The sequence below is a fragment of the Lineus longissimus genome, chromosome 8 (genome assembly GCF_910592395.1).
Source record: "Lineus longissimus chromosome 8, tnLinLong1.2, whole genome shotgun sequence".
NCBI classification, from domain to species: domain Eukaryota; kingdom Metazoa; phylum Nemertea; class Pilidiophora; order Heteronemertea; family Lineidae; genus Lineus; species Lineus longissimus.
Window position 1 is genome coordinate 19,089,246 of NC_088315.1, and position 17,974 is coordinate 19,107,219.

Sequence of the window (17,974 nt, forward strand, 5' to 3'; positions counted from 1 at the left end):
CTCGGCAAGCTGGAAAGCCAGCCAATTCTCGGCAAGCTGGGAAACTGATTCTCCAGGGTGTATACGTACCCTCCAACAGGATCGAGAACGATCGCCCGCGGCTCATCCAAGTCTTCCGATATCAGCACCTTCCGTGACGTCCCATTTAACCGCGCGACCTCAATTCTGTCCGTCCCGGTGTCCGTCCAGTACAGATTTCGAGCAATCCAATCGACAGCCAAACCGTCGGGGTGGTCAACCTCGGTTGTTACGACGACATCTTGACCCGTACCGTCTAGTAATGCCCGCCGGATCGTGCGTTTTTCATCGTCGGTCCAATAGACGTAACCGTCGACGGGATCGTAATCGATTGCGATGGCGTGCTGGATGTCCTCCAGTTGGAGTACGACATCAGTGTAGTCAGGGGTGTCGAGGGAGATTCGACGGAGATCGGTACGTCGTGCCAGAAGCAAGATCTCCTCAGCACCTGGAATGAAAATCAATGCAGTGAAACCTCTGTTTAGTGGCCACCTGTGTCAGTCGGACACCCTTTCTAATACGACACAAGACTGTCACGGAATGAGCCATTTCTGGCAAAAATCCGAGTTACTACTTTTTTGTTTTGGACAACTACAAAACCTTACACCTTTGCACTTTACGAAATCAATTTTAAAACGGATTTGAGTCATCACGTCAACAACATATGTAGGGCATATAGCTTCAAATTACTTCCTAGTATTTGGGGAGGATGATGAAAGAGAGAAGTTTAGGCCCTGGGAATGATACATTATACCATGTACTTCACCTCAATCGATGTCTCACTTTTATGCGCAATACAATTTTATCAGAATATTCAATGCAAGGATGTGACAGTGCCCAGTACCCAATCTTGTCCAGGAACTACCCAATATGGTAAAATATGCCTCTAAAGTGGTAATTTTTTGTTCAATTTCGAAAAATTCAAAAGTTCTTTTAAAATACTCATATCAAACAAATTTCACAAAAAAATTGTAGTATCTGATTTTCAGTAGTCAATCGTTTTATTCCAAAGTTCTGAGAAGTATCAGGACAGATTCGGAACAAAATACCAGAATCATTTCATGCCCTGATTATTGCATTCTTAACCCGACATCACCAGGAACCAATAAATCAAAACGACCCTTTATTCATTGAGCAAACATTGCACAATTCTAAAAGGCCGGGGAGAGCAATTCTGAGGTACAGAGTACCTAAGTTCAACAACCTCATCCCTAGTACAGTCGAACCTCAGTTAGCGGACACCTCTCTATTAAGGACACCCTCTCTATTAAGGACACCCTCTCTATTATGGACACAAGTTTTGGTCCCAAATCAGTTGTTTCCATTCAATTTGACCTCTCATACAGGACACCTCACTATCAAGGACAGCACTTGTCAATCCAGAAGGTGTCCTTAATAGAGAGGTTCTACTGTGTGTATAATTGTATGTGAACAATGCATATATATATATACTAAAGAACTCCTAGGGTGAGGTCACACCAAATGATAACCTGGGATACAGGGCAAGGTTACGGCCGTTACGATTGTGTTCCGGAATGTGAAATATTACTGAGGTAAATATTATTGAGGTAAAATACGAGGCTGATGACTTCCTTAGAATGCATCATTGACGTTTGTAGTAGTTATAAATCTTGATGTTGGCAATCAACCGTTTTTTGCTGGAAATTCATGGGAATTTCAACATTGGGAAGTGTAGTGGCACAGTGGAACAGTGTCTGACTTGTGATTGGGAGGTCATGGGTTCAGAGCTCAGCCAGTGCCACTGCGCAACCAGGAGACGTATGCGGACCATAAAGTAGGATCCCCCCCAATTTTTTTTAAAAACATCGGAAAGTGTGGTGGCAATGTGAAGAAGAGAGTTGTGATCGGAAGGTCATGGGTTCAAAGCTCAGCCAGTGGCACAGCGCCGACTGGAGAAATCTGTTTTTTGAAAACACTTTTTCCACTTCTAGATTTTGCAAATTCTGTGAATAAATCCTAAAATCCCAAAAGATCTCTCAAAATTCACTTTTCAGACCTGAAAACACCAAATCCCGATTTTAGAAAGGACAAATCCTATGTTTTGAAAAGGCAAATTCCGTGCTAATTTTCCAATTTGTGGGTTTTCGGGGGCCTACTTAAGGATATGAAGGCATAGATGCCGCGCAGTACCTACCGTCAGCACATTTCTTCCCATCACTGAGCAGGCGCACGCCTGTCGGACAGGCGCAGGAGAAGAAGGGAGGGAGTGGCGACATCAGGCAGAGGTGCGAGCAACCACCGTTGGATTCTCCACACGGGTTCACACCTGCAACAAAGAAATCGATCATTATACAGTGGAACCTTCCTTAGTGGACACCTCTCTATTCAAGAAAACCTCTCTATTAAGGACAGTTGTTTGGTACCAAATTAGTGGTTTCCCTAAAATTTGACCTCTCTAATCAGGACACCTCTCTATTAAGGACAGCACTTCTAAGTACCGAGGATGTCCGTAATAGAGAGGTCTACTGTAATTATTTGATTGTGAGGAATTATTCAGCTGTGCATGGCCTCTTTAGCAGTACAATGCCGCAATACAGAATATGACCAGTCCAATCCTTTGAATTTCGCTTGTTGTCACGAGAGGTGCCTTTGGTGACGATTCTTAAGTGTTATTTAAACCCAAAGTGTGGAGCCACAGGCCCTATAGGATTGGAAATAACATGACCTTATCTCGAACAGGCAGGCATGCTAGCTTGGGTCTTCAGATCTGAGCTGTCAAGCGATGTATAAAATTGACATAAAACAAGAGACTTCCCCCACCAGGAAACGTTTAAGGTCAGCGTTGTGAAACCAAGAAATTTATCACCGTCCAAAAATTCACTTCTCAAACTACACAACAGCATTGAATCAAATACTCTATTTATGACAGAAATAATCATTTTCTACAGCCATATAACACAAAGTCATGCAATTCCACCATTTCACTCACAGCACCTCGTTCGTTTGAAATTATCGGAAGTGCCAATATCAGCAGCCCACAATTCCCCGAAGATTGAAATGTAAATTTTATGCAAATTATAGCCATGTGAATAAGGAATGCCGATATTTACAGCGCTCTTGAATATCTTGTAATGCAATATGCGAGTTGATGAATTCATCGCAAGGTAATGAAGTAGATTTGTCTTCAAATGAAAATTCGATTTCGTAAGATTGGAAATAACAAGATTTTTTCCAACAGGCAGGCAGAGTTCTCCACAGGGTTTTCATCTCTAGGCGTGCCAGCTCGGGGTCTTCAGATTTGAACTGTCAAGCAATGTATAAAGTTGACTAAAACTACTATAAACCGGTCGCGAAAAAAGTGTGGGGTCGGCAGCCTGTGGCAAAAATTTCCAACTTTTTTGGTTTTTGACTCCCGAATCACATTTTAACCACCAAAAACATGGCAAATGAGTATAAACAAGTCTATTTCAGCCTCAAAGTCCTCCTTATTAGGGTTAAATAATGCATACAATCAATCTTGATAAGTGAGTTAGGGGCCTTCGCACGTTTTTTTGCAGCCTTATCTCTGCATCAGAGACCATCGGCGACGACCCACTCTGGGAAGAAATGGGAAAGCACCGACTGCCAAAAGAACAAGTTAGATTAAAATGGATCGCTTTGATGCAAAATCGTTCGTTTTAATTTACAATGACACCTGCACCTCCCCAACAAAAACACTGCCAGTTTCTCAAAAGTCTTTCAATTAAAATTAATTCATTCAATCTCGTCAAAAGAAACAAGGTAAGGCAAGCGACTCTAAAGTGCCAAAGACTGTTTAATCTTTGATAGGTCAATTAAAACAAGAGAAGAAAACTTCCGAGATTGTGATCTTGAATGAAAGGAAAAAAATTAATTTTAGATGCCACCTCAGGGAAACAGCGATCAAGGTCAATTAATTATGAGATTATTTATAGAACGTTACAAGTTGTGGATGATATTCGGAATCAAGGAGTTACTGGTATAAGGCAGAATAAACTGGAAATTAGCGAATACTATCCTGTTCATGAGTAACCTTGCGGGCTGCGCACAGTACATTCTCGCAACTCATTTTTGGAGCACTTTCTTTCAGCTTTGTTGTAAGTATCAAGCAGGACTGATGTTGGAAAAGATGCATGTCATTGTCAACTACTTCCGCGCACAACTGGCACGGTTTCTTATGGACAGAACTGTACAACATAGAAAATCACTAGTTACAACATTAGGCACACATAATGATACACTAATGGGTCAAATATCAAAATATCTATTATCATAGTTTAAGAAATCAGGAGTTGTAAAATGAAGAGCAGGTTCAGAGGGGTCAGGTAAGATTAGGAAACAGATGCAGGAAGGGCTTGAAAGATGCAGGCCTGGGCAAACTGGCATCACCTCTAGTTGATTACGGTTGAACCTCTCTACTAAGGATTTGCTGACAACTTGCAAAACAAGCATCATTGCCTGAATGAAAACATTTCCGTATCAAGACTGACCCATTAGTTATTATCACCTCACACAGCAAAGCTCAACGGCCTGTTAAGTAGTCACCCAAGAGAATCAGCTTTCCAACTTGGCGAGAATCATGTCTGTTGAAGCTAGGCTTTCCAACTCACCGAGGAAAACGAGTACAGCCAAGCTGGTGATGCATTTTTCTCTTTATATGATGCAAGTCACACTTAAAGAACATCATTACCAAATGAACACGACTTTATTTGGTTGAACAAGCCCAAGCATGCCGATTTTCCATAAGTACCGAAAATGTTCTCCTTTTCCAGAACAGGATGGCACGGCAAGTTGGAACGCCTGTCTGATTCTTGGCAAGTTGAGGAACTGATTCTCAAGAATGATAGTACTAAATATAACTTTACCGCCAGTTCTATCCAGATCTGTATATGAACCAAAAGAAAACCAAAACATCATTTGAGGCAAGGGAAAATCATGCAAGATAATATATCAAAAGGTTGGCCACAAACTTGGCTATGGCCTCCATTTTATCTCCACCTTTGCGACTTAGGTGAGATGACCAATACCTTCAGTTTGTTATCAATTTCTTTACATAGTTTTGTCACCTTTAGGAAAACCCAAGCACACTTTATATCAGATGGATGTTTTGAGTACGACACCCACAGGTTACAACCGCACCATCAAACGAAATGCACCCTAACTCGTAACCACTGAACACCATATTCCCCCACAGCAACCAAGTCAGAAAACCTCGGTGAAAAACTCACAAATAATTTTTCTCAACTTATTGGTCTTGTACAGTCATATCCGGTCACTCCCTACCAGTAGTCAGAGGCTCAATGCAGCCCTATTCAGACAACTTCCTTTTTGAGAGACCTCATGGCTCACACACTTTCTTCAAGAGGAAATTAACATTGAAGGAGAATGCGGCTACAGCCTGGGGCGTGTTGCCGGTGGAAGGATTTTCTATGCCAGAAGAACCCGTCCCTACCCACGATCGTTCTCCACTTTAACCTCGCCAGTCTTTCCATGCAAACATTGGGTTGGTCGCCTGAGGAAGATTTTCAAAATTCAGTAGAACCTCTCTATAAAGGACACCCTCGGGACTGACAAGTGCTGTCCTAACTAGAGAGGTGCCCTGATTAGAGAGGTCAAATTGAATGGAAACAACCAATTTGGGCAATATTTCAGCAATACGAGGTCTGTTGTCAGCAAGGGAAAAACGTGGAAAGCCCCACACTTGATAAAATTTAAGGGGGATGAAATTTGCTGACAAAATATTCGATTTTTTCCAATTTAGGATATTTCATCTCTGCCTTGACATTTAGAAATATTTTAATCAAAAATCGTTTCAGGGTTTTTTAAGTGGGAGCATATTAGAATGCGGATATGTTCCATTTCCAAGAAACCATCCAGGCACTGCATGGGGTAAAGTCCACCTCTTCCACTCATCACACTCTCGTAAGGCAAAATCACAGCATTTTTTAAAGTCTCAACCTATATTACATGTATCACCATTAATTAATTTTAGCACAGATATATTTTTTTAATGACTTTTGTTTTATAACTTGAGTCTGATAATCTAGACTACAGAATCAACTTTAAATATTTATAGTCAACTCTTTTACAAATTATTTTTACTATGAAAAATTTATAACGATGCATCAAATTAACTTTGTAAATTCTGTGATAATTTCTGTGAAAACATCAATTGACTTCATCAGTACAGAAATAACGAGTTTTAGAAACTGTCAAAAAACATCTCGTTTGCACCAAATTGGACAAACTGCCAACCACTTATTCTTTGTGGATGCTTTATTTTTGCAGATTTTGGAAATAATATTGATTCACAACAGTTTTTTTTAATTATGGAAACACCAGAAGATATTGTAGCTCCAACAAATTTTTTTTAATTTTAAATTTTTTTGCAAAGTGCAAAAATAGACATGCGTGAATTTTTTAAAGGTGTTTTATTTCAACGTTTTTTTTAAACGCTCAGTACTGGGAGTCAAGACAGAATTTTCCAGTCAACGCACGAGGGAAATTTATAAGAAGACGCAGAATGCTGAAAACAACGCGTCCTTGGAAGTTGTCATGAAAAATGTATCCCCAGCTAAACGACGTAATTTACGAGTTCGGACAACATAATCAAACATCTCTTGGCGGTGTGAGGAATATACTCTGTGGTGATTCGGCAACTTGAATCCAACAAACATCGCGAAAAAGTCAGGTTTTCTAATTTGTGCGGACCACAGGGGATAACCCGTATAAATTGCATGATTGGTCATGTGTTTTCTGCCGCATATCTCACGGGAATCAAATTAACATCGCAGCAAGAAACCATACTCCACTAAGGAGCGTCTCATGTGATGATTTGAAGATTCGTGGCCGGGGCATTTAGTTGCGACGGCATGTTCGAGAGATTAAATGGGAATTCTGGGAGTGCCTAATCAGCGTAAATCGAGAGGAATCTCCGCAGCAATCAAATCTGTCGTTTTGTGGCCTTTTATTGAAAGAGGCACACAACAATCTTGGGGATGATGTTTAGGAGAACAGTGTCAAGGTCAGCCAATGAAAAATGAAGAAGGTCACAGGAGTCAAGGATGTTCCCATCGGTACCCAAGTCACGAGCAAGCGGGGAGGGGCTAAAGGGGCAAACCCATACAGATTCATCTTCATGCAAAAAATAACTGAAACTGACAGAGCAGGAACACCCAGAGGTAGCAGATAAATAGAGAAAGGGGATCAAGCAGGGAATTTGAGGCCCTTTTTGTCACATGAAGGGATAGCGATAATTCTTATATCTGCGAATCTGATTTTACAAAACTCACAATTTTGTTTTTAAATATCAATTCAAAAGCACATGAGCAACCTTTTTAGCTCATTATCAACTCTTTAGACAATATTTTGAGTGATTTTTACTGTAGGGGGAAACCAGGCAACTCGGAGGAATCAACACAGTCGGAGAGGGTCACCCTTGTCACATGGGTATGCCGGGATCGACTAGCAATCGCACCCAGGATATCAGAGTTGACAGCTCGGTGCCAATGCTCCCATTGTCCCACTCAAACTGCCTCACAATCTCACAACTGATAGGCCAACTCAACAATGGATGCCGACAAGCAACAAAGAGGAAAATTGTTTTGAAAAGCAACAAAATGGGCCTACCAGATGGAATGGAAATTGAACACTCACCTGTTGGTTGGCGCTGCTCCGTAAACGCGTGGATATCCATCGGCGAGTAGATCTCACTGTGGATGACCTTACGGTCGCCGCCAGTCTCCTTGTTGCACGAATGAATCGACTGCGTCTGCCAGTCCGTCCAGAATAGCGTGTTCTGAAACAGCGTCAACGCGAACGGATGCGGTAGCGCCCCCTCCACGACGACGCGTCTCTCCGTGCCGTCAAAGTTACAACTGTGGATGAAGCTCAACTTCGCATCGGCCCAGAAGATCTTTGACGCGCTGTAGTCGAGGGTCAACCCGTTCGGCCAATAGATGTTCTTGTCGATGATGACGGAGCGACTCTTCGGGTCGCCGTTCATGCCGGCACGTTCTATCTTTGGTGTCTCACCCCAGTCTGTCCAGTACATATACCTAAAACGATAAAGAAAGGCCGCGGCTATTCTTACGACGATCCCTAATGCATTTTACATACAAACTACTGGTTATTCTTACGACGATCATTTTCACCTTTTTGGGCCTTAATCCTCACCCTGACGCTCACCCTGACCCTTACTCCTAGCGCCAACCCTAACCCTAACCCTTCCTTTACACTAGTCTTATCTCCCTAGATCCTCAGTTTAATCTCTGAAATCGCATAAATCCTAAGTTACGACTAGTCGTAAGAATAGCCACTTTGATAAAGTAAAGGCCATTTTTAAAATTCAGAGCCAAAAAAGACACTGTTGCAAATTCTCAGCTACATGATGTCAGGAGATCATGGGTTTGACTCTCGGCAGGGTCGGCGATGTTTTATCTTTGAGTCCTTGAGCAAGACACTTTACCCTGCACTGCTTGGTCTTTTGAATAAGACGTAAAAATGAGGTTCCTTGTACCTAGTGGTTCCTTGGCCAGGACAAGCGAAAGACCTAACCAAGTGGGAAACACAAGTAGCTTGTGATGGCCTCTTGCCAAAGATGGAGCCACTGGGTCAATAAACCCAATTGGCACCTAACCACAGTGGCACGCAACACCCACCCAAACTTGGAGGAGGAACATTCCCAGGACAATAACCCCCCCCCCCCCCCAAGTGCAGAAGTGAAGAAGATGAAATGAATAAATTTGTTAGCACAACTCAATAACCTTGCCAACCAGAAGAATATATGGTTATTACGAACAGTAACAATTTCTAACACGGAAATAATTCAGTGCCCCACAAAAGCAGCAGTAACTCATCCCGAATATTGCAATTTTATCAAGCAAACACAGTATGACAAATTATGGCATTTTCCTGGAGGTGAACAAAAAAGTCGCAATAAATCAACATAACGGAAAGAATTCTCTGTTCAATTTGGTTTAGTTGGCGCACATTATACAAAGCAGAAGCTATACATCAAATGTACATACTCTACTGTCACCGACGTAAGATTCATCAATATTACTAGGCAATCGACACATTTGTCAAATCCAGATCATAACGTCATGACAATTGGACAACTTGGTGTCAGCAACGAAATTGAACAAGGCCATTGAATGAACATGTTAAGATTTCGGGGCCCGACTTGGTTATTCAGAAACATCTTATATCAGTGAAACTAGGGTAGTTTATTGCAGCACTGTCTGTGTAAAGAGCAGTTTTTTGTGGTTCTTCCACAATCGGACATTAATTGCCCATGATTGTAATCAGTGTGTGTATAAGCTAAGTCAACCAATCAAGCAGTGTTAATCGTGTTTGTTACACATAGGCCTATAACATGTGAAAGTAGTGTTTTATGGTGTGTTTTTTCAACTGGAATTCTTTGTAACCAATGTGGTTCATTATAGCAAGGTAGTCAGATTCCCTGTAGTCAGATTCTGGCTAGCAGATACCTCTGTATTAAGGACACCCTCCCTATTAAGGACACTAGTTTCTGTCCCAAAGTGGTTGTTGCCTGTCAATTTGACCTCTCTAATCAAGACACTTCTTTATTACGGACAGACCTTGCCAGGGTGTCCTTCATAGAGAGGATATACTGCACTTCCGAAGAAGAAGTATAAAATTTCCTTCAACTGCTCAAACCACCAAACATCTGAATGTCACTTTCACGTGAAATGTACTGCAGTTCCACTGGAGCAGAACGCCGCCCCAGAGCTCAGCATACCTGTTTGATTTTTCCGACATCATAGCTCGGTTTACGCGAGAAAAACGTGTCATTCAATATTGGCAGCCAATATCGCCATCGTAATCAATTTACGTGCTAACGCTGTGTACGGGTGCGGTAGAAAGAAGTTCCACGCAAACACGAAACTCTCAGATAGTGCAAGCTCGGATATTAACTGACGTTATTAGAAAATTAAACGGTGCCGTCACTGACAAATGCATTTGCAAATTTTCAGGGAGTGACGCTCAAAATGATGGAAATTGTCACGTTCCTCTGATAACTCGCCAGAAAATAATTTGTATTGCGCGGATGGAATTAGCGTAATTGAGCTCGGGATAAAAGAGATGACTTTTTAAACTGTTCCGACTATGCCTTTGATTTCGTTTTATTTTTGTATGAACGCTCCTTGCGTTTTGGAATATTTTCACCGAAGTGTTGGGGGATGAAAGGAATTGTTGGGTAAATTCGGATGCATGAAAATTACGGCGTTTTCAGCTGGTTTGGAATCCATGCACCCCCTGGGTTGAAACGCGAACGACAGTGAATTTTGCACTGGGATGAGAGCTGAGCTCATAAATTTCACAAATGACATCATTTTTTTCAATATCAATGGAATAATATTCGGAAGAAAATCATTGCGGTCTCAATTTGAGACGGGAAACAAAGGCAAAAGTGGTTTGTTCAAGGCCACAAGTAAAGAATCTGACTTTGCAACACAATTGATCACTAATTTTGGAGGTGCAAAAAAATTTCAACTTTGAAAGGGTTGACAAGAGGCACCACCATTTTGGCTACAGTCCAGCCTCACCAAAGGTCACAAATTTCTCAATTTTAACATACACTATAATCATTTTCATATCGCTTTGCAATCACTTTACATTAGTAAACTATCATTTCATGCAGTAACTACTCCATCTTGAAACAGACCCTAGCCTTGCATAACCAAACACTGAAGTGATTGATTGAGCAGTTCAAATTTGACAAAAATCATCAATGCTTCATATTACATTTTAAACACAACACTATAATTAGTTTAACACATTTTTGCATATATTTTGAAACAGTCTTTACCACCACACATTAGCAAATTCGCATCAGTAACTAATCAATCTTGAAACAGACTGTAGCCTTGCATAAGCAAACACGTTACGATTGAACAGTCCAGCCTCGCAATAGATATTGATTCCTAAAATCCAATATCAAGATTTACGATCATTCAAGCGTGACATTTCGCCCAATATGAGACTTTAATTCGTCATTATGATAACGAAGATTAGAGCTGCGGCATGAAATGACGGCAGAAAATATTGGAATTTACTGAAAGGGCGCGTTGCGTGGGAAATTAATGAAATCTTTCTCGATTGTGCGGCTGTGGTCGCAATCTTAAGGAGCGTAGCCGCAATTCTGTTGATTATGAAGAAATTGAGCAAAGGAAACATGGAAGGCAATTCCTCTGCAGCACGAGACCGACAGAATATCGTATTTTAACCCCCACAGGCCTTTGGCTGTAACTATAAAATAGTATCATGTTGATAAAATGAATATAAGCACGACCAGAGCCATGACAGGGAGATCTGGGGCATAGCGGTTTCAGCGCAGGGTCATAATCAGGAGGTAGTGGGTTGGCCTCTCGGAGCATCACTGCTGTTTCATTTTGTGTCCTTGAGCAATACACTTAACCCTTAATTGCTTTGTCCTTCAAATGAGATGTAAAATCGAGACTTTCACAAGTGGGAGAACAGCCAAAAAAAGATTTCGATCTAGTCATGATTAGTGCAATGGAACGATAGCTTGAACCCACCATGCAATCTCAAATTGTGCTGCATTCTGCATCTCGCAACCGCAAATCCGGGTTTAACTAAAACAAGAAATTGACAAAGATGAATAGCAGTATCGTACAGCGTATGCAGATCATCATGCAATTACCGCCAAAGCCGGATTAATAAAACAAGATCGGAGAGAATGCGCACTTCAGATGACAGTAACGATAGTATAGGCCAAATGTGATTAATTCTGTTTCTGGTCCAACAGCTTTCTGAATCAGTAGTGTGCACAGGTTGAGCTTGAACGGGGATTTGAAAGGGCAAGGAACTCCTTTTGATGAAAAAGGGAAGGGAGGAGTTCTGACCAAAAAGGGCTGGATGAACCAATGTGGCTTTTATATCGAGGAACTAAAACTCCTGGCTCTTCACAGTCCTTCGAATGAGGCATGAAACCGAGGTTCCTTGTATCTGGTGTCTATGCCAAGGCTAGCATAAGACCCTTGACTTACTTGACTTCAACTCCGTTACTCCAAGTGGAGCACAGGCTGCCGACAAGATGAAGACCCTACCAAGTGAGAAACATGAGTAGCTTCTGATGCACTCTGGCCAAAGACGAGGTGGGTCACTTGGCCGAGAAACCCAATTGGTGCCTGACCATAGTGGCACGTGAAAATGTTTATCCTGCCTTTGGAGGTGGAAAACTCCATGGAGGATGGAGAATAACCCTTCCAAGTGCACATCAAATGCTGAGGAAGATGTAGACTGGGAGAGACGGCTCAGCCTGGTGAGAAGAACAAACTTTCTCAACCAATTCTCACTCATTCTAACAGCAAAGACCACCCAGTGACTCGACTCTAGCAATATTTGCTTCAACCTAGGCTACCAAATGAAATGGCCAGGGCCATTGTGCTCACCTCATGTGGAGGAAAGATGGATAAAGAGCATGGTCTTGTGTCATGTAGTGTTAGGTTTGATGTAGGTCCAAGCAATTACAATTTCCCCAAAATGGCCAATTTACAGTACATTCGACCTCTGTGACCTTGAAAAGTAGGTCAAATCAAAGAAGACCCGGGTGACACATTGAATGGTTGTTAGAATTAGATGTCCCTATGATATAAAATTGGTGCCAATCAGGCAAGTCATTACTAGGAATAATGGCATTTTGAAGAATTTAGGATTTGGCCCCCTCCCTGGAGGCCAAACGGCAAATCAGATCGCACCAAACTTCGGTACCTGAGATCACCTGACCAAGGGGTACATGTGTACTCAATTTGTGATCAATAGTCATTGCAGTTAAGAAACGTGCCATAGTTACGGCCTGACGGCGAATTTACGCCATTTGACCTCTGTGACCTTGACAAGAAGGTCAAATTAAAAACCTGTGTGACATATACTGTATGGTGGTTAGATGTACCCATGATATCAAATTGGTGGCAATCGGGCAAGAAGTTAAGGAATAATCACATTTTTAAGGTTTTTGGATTTTGCCCCCTGGTGGTCAAGTGGTGAATCATATTGGACCAAACTTCGGTCCCTGAGATCACCTGACTAAGGGGTAAATGTGTACCAAATTTGGTATCAATAGTCATTGCAGTTTAGAAACGTGCCATCGTTACATCCTAACGGCCAATTTACACCATTTGACCTCTGTGACCTTGAAAAGGAGGTCAAATCAAAAACCCGGAGGATATATGATGCACCTTTGCTAGAAGTACCTACCATATTTTTTTCAAAATTTCCTGACTACTATTAAGGGAGATATTGCATATTTTCACTTTTAACGTTTGGCCCCCTGGTGGCCAAACCATGAAACGAATCGGACCGAAACTTGGTCTCCCAGGTGTCATTACATTAGGGTACATGTGTACCAAGTTTCAACTCAATAGCTCTAACAGTTACGAAACGTGCCCTGCTAACGGACGACGGACGACGACGGACGACGACGGACGACGACGACGACGACGACGACGACGACGACGACGACGACGACGACGACGACGACGACGACGACGACGACGACGACGACGACGACGACGACGACGACGACGACGACGACGACGACGACGACGACGACGACGACGACGACGACGACGACGACGACGGACGACGGACGCCACGGTATGGGATAAGCTCACCTCTGCTAAGAGGTGAGCTAAAAACCAGTGGCAGAAACCAGCCATCACCACCAATGCTACTCAAACCCAGCTAATGAAGTTCAGCAAAGCAGCCAGCTCTATGCAAGCACTATTCTCCATTAGTTACCGAGTATCAATGAACCTGTCAATCATGTCAATCAGTAATCAAACGCTTCAATTACACAGCCATTCAGTTCCTGTATGTTGTCAATAGCACTTTGCATGGAGATGATTTAAGCCTGTTAGCATGACTTTTCTAGTGCTTACATGTACATTAGGCAGATTCAGAAGGGTGCTGCGCCCAGCTACCCCAGGTGAGACATCCAATACCACAAGCTCAGTAACAATTGCTGAAACAAAATTGCCATCTTTTCCTTCTATTCAATCAATGCCTAAACCACACACCTAAATTTTCAACAACTTCATAGTAAAACTCACATCTTGAAGCCAGGGATACTATCTGCGTGGATTCCCCTTCAGCAAAATAGCATTCCTGCATCAACCTCACGTTCTGCCGAACACCTGCACAACATTGATTACACCAATCATTAACATTTCCACTAAATACACTCATTAAACTGCACTAATGGCGTGAAGATTTCACGGAGAAAGACGCTTAAATGAGATGGGATGAACTCAAGGTTACGTCAGCCACTTTTTATCTCGTAAAGAAGTTAATTCTACAATCAAGCGTGCGACATTCATCAGAACGCATTGTATTTGAAGCCGATGTGGTGTAGTGGCTCTGACTCTCTACTCTCAAGAAGTCCCTGGTTCAATCCACACTGTCTGTGAGACTGTAGGAAGGTCTCATCATCTAGTTACCCTCTCACCACCCAGGTATTGGGGTGCCAGGCTGAACAAGAAAACCGCCAGGCTGGCCTACATGTTTGGGGTGCTACCTAGGGTGCTATTAGGGTGGTTGAAATCAGGGACTTATCACGGATCTTTATACATAGACGGATAGAAATGTACACCTAATATGTCCCCTTTGTACGGAGTTATATCCGTATACATATGGATCTTTGATAAGACGCTGTTTTCAACCTCTCTAATAACAAAGCACCATGGAGCAAAAACACTTCTTTCAAAAAAAATTGTTCATTTTTGTCTTCCCACTGACTCAATCAGCATTTTTGGGTCAAGATGACTGATTTTTATCATTATCACGACATCCGCTGACCCTGGGCGAGATCCGTTACGCAAACAGTAATAAGGATGCAGGAAGTACCATCGAAATCACTGACGATTCTTCGTCAACAACTCGGGAGTTTTAACATCTGAGCAGACGTCGTTTGAACTCGCTGAGTCAACGTGAGACCATGGACACACTTGACAAGATCAGAGAGTGGAGAGATAATCAGAATCATTCTGAGCCAGTAGTTCAGACACAACTGAAAGTTACAATGATTTTTAACCCCTTTGCATCGCCACAGAATTTTTTGTTAAAGAATACAGTTGTCTGCAAAATCTGCAAAAATATAACGCCGGCAAATATTCAGCAGGGAGCACAGAGAAAGAATACATACAACCTCATTCTGAGCCCAAAGTTATGTCAGAGCTGAAAGTCACCATCATTTTTAACCCCTTTGCAGTGTAACAGACTTGTTTGTTAAAGAACGCGGTTGTTTACGAAAAGAAGACACCAAGAATATTTGGTGGTTTACAATAATTTTTATCACATAGTGTGACACCAAAGATCGTAGGCACAAGGCTTGCCCAGGGTATGCAACGCAATTTCCGGGGCGTGGATGCCAAATTCCTATTACCTCAGAATTTAATTTGGGCATGGCTAATGAACTTTCCAACCAACGGCGTCCCATTTTTTATCACCTCTTGAGGAGTTAGACCCAAGATCTAACGTAGGAGCTAGCCCAGAGGGTACGATGCAATCACCGGGGGTGGATGTCATTACCGCCCGAGAAAGATAATGAGGTGATCAGCCGTTGAGGACACGTATGATCTGACAAACGGTATTGATCTCAACACCCCCGGGTCGTAAACCGACATAGGACAAAAGTGCAGTGAGAACAGAATCTGGACTTACAACAAAATACTGCATTGAAGATGTACCAAGTACAAAACTGAAAGCAAAGCTCAGCGCAGAGGAGCAATTTTGTTGCTGCAACCAGCATCAAGATCGCATGTGACAAAAATCTCCAGTTTGCGGTGCTCATCACAGGCACCTGCAACAAGAATCGGTCATCACTGCGACCTGCGATCGATATCAAACCCAGTGATTATCGGTTTCACTCGCAGACAAGAAGTATTTCTGTCAATGCTGCAATAAAAGTCACTCATTTGTCATGCAGATTATCGAATATCCGATGCTGTAGTGGTCGAGAGCTCCATTTATTACGATATTGTGGATTATCTGGCATATTATCGATCGTATCGCAAAGTGTCATAAAACAAGGACAAAATGGTGGTAAAAAAATTGCTGCAGCATATTCTCGGAGTAGTTAATCATATTGCTAGCAAAGCCCATCAGATAACCAGGCAGTCGACAAGGGTAGTGCCATTTTACGCCATGAATCGTTGATAGAGATCTCACATGACCGAGGCCACCTCAAATCCCCAAAAGCCATCCTTCGAGGTAATCTTACAATATCTTTTAGGTCACCTTGCAAATTCGCCAAGGTCATGTAGAAAATCCTACAAAATCATGCGGCAAATCTTCCAAGATGACCTTGTAAATCCTACAAGGTCATCTTGCAAATCCTACAAGGTCACTTCGCAAATCCTACAAGGTCATGCAGAAAATCCCACAAACACAAGGTCACCTTGCAAATCCTACATGAGCCTCCACTACTGAGTTTACCAAAACAAGTATAGATAGAATCGTTTGATCAAGGTTTTACGTTATTACCCAACCCACCAAAACAACCGAGGCCCAGGGGTGCTAATTTTTCAATGCGATACGCTTTTAGTCTCAATTCTCATCGTTTTCCGCCTTTTTTGCAAGAAATTTCCTCTCACACGATCAAGGCTGTTTGGTAAATCCCCATCAGAGGAAGAGCTTTATCCTCGCATCCGTTAGTGTCACGGACAAAAAACACGGCACTTCATTTTCGTTACGCGAGCAGCGGGATATAAAACTTGGAATGAGATTGATCGGAGATCGCCCAGAACAAGGCGTTACGCCGCAGATGCTATTGCAAGAAACCGGAGCTTCGGCAGGATGCAATTTACAAATGGCGACATCGAGCCGTAGTAAATCTCTTGGCGGTGTAACGACCCCACAAATGATCGCACCATACTGAAACGAACGACTGCCGTTCAATAGCGCTCATCAGCGGATGCATGAATGAAGTGGCAGGCATTAGGCATACTACGCACGCCAGCGTAGCAATCTATTCTCGCTACCCAGTAATAAGGATTTTTGCAAAAACGGAGAAAAACCTCGCCAATCTTCAACAGTGCTCGGGGCCACTGCATCAATGACACAGCTAACGCGAACTCTGGAATTGCTATTTACAGGATCGGTTCCAAGTCAAATCTATGATATTAGACCCCGAGGGACATTTCCGCGATTAGATTGGGTGATATGGGTCTTGTCTCGCGGGTGTACGATTGTGATATCCTCATTGTTTTAAGACCGGGGATGGGCAAGATTACTGCATGATGGAAGAGCACGAGACCACTTGTGCGGTTAATCCCGCTGGTTGGAAATTTGAAAGCGCGCACTTCCCCGATTATAGCTCATGACTATTAAAACCGAGCTGGTGTAGGGTTGGGTTCTGGCATACGATGGCAAGCTCAACTTGTCATCTTATCGCCCGGTATTCAGATTTTTAAGTTCGTACTTCAGAGCAATCAGAATGGGAATGGGAGTCGTGCAGATAATTGAGCTCTGGGGTCGCCCTCTCGGGAGACCAAATCTGATGTTAGGGCGTTTTTATGCTGTGCTAATGTCTTTGTTTGCGTGGGCTGCGCATGATAGCTGCAATATGGCGACGTTGGAGCACTTGTGGATCATGCTCGTTTAGGACGGGCTGATTGGATGGTTGATCATGAAAAATGTACACATTCCAGCACTGCGGGGCATCAGTATGGCCAAGCAGACAACTGTGCTCACGTAGATGCATCTTATTCGCCCTGCCGCATTGCAACAAATCATATAGCGACTTTAAAAAGCCCAGTAAACAGGCGATTTTCATCACTGCGACAACTAGTGCTGCAATGAGTGATAGCCAAAAAGAGATTGCTTGTCTGCAGGTAAAACAGGTTTTGATGCTGACCAATGTCCGAGTGACAGCCCCTCGCATATTTTTCTTAACCTGACCAGAAAAAGTTTCTTCACTTCCTAACATCGC

At 42.6% G+C, this 17,974-nt stretch overlaps 1 protein-coding gene across 1 annotated transcript in view; it reads right to left on the bottom strand.

Annotated features, from left to right (window-relative positions):
- The window catches only part of LOC135493037 (low-density lipoprotein receptor-related protein 6-like), a 39,800-nt gene that overhangs the window by 7,986 nt on the left and 13,840 nt on the right, over window positions 1-17,974 (bottom strand). Inside the window, exons 3-5 of the mRNA XM_064779821.1 lie at window positions 7,654-8,054; window positions 2,174-2,305; window positions 70-466 (exon numbers count right to left, since the gene is read on the bottom strand). Coding sequence (XP_064635891.1) covers window positions 70-466; window positions 2,174-2,305; window positions 7,654-8,054 — 930 coding nt within the window. The remainder of the gene's footprint in view (window positions 1-69; window positions 467-2,173; window positions 2,306-7,653; window positions 8,055-17,974) is intronic.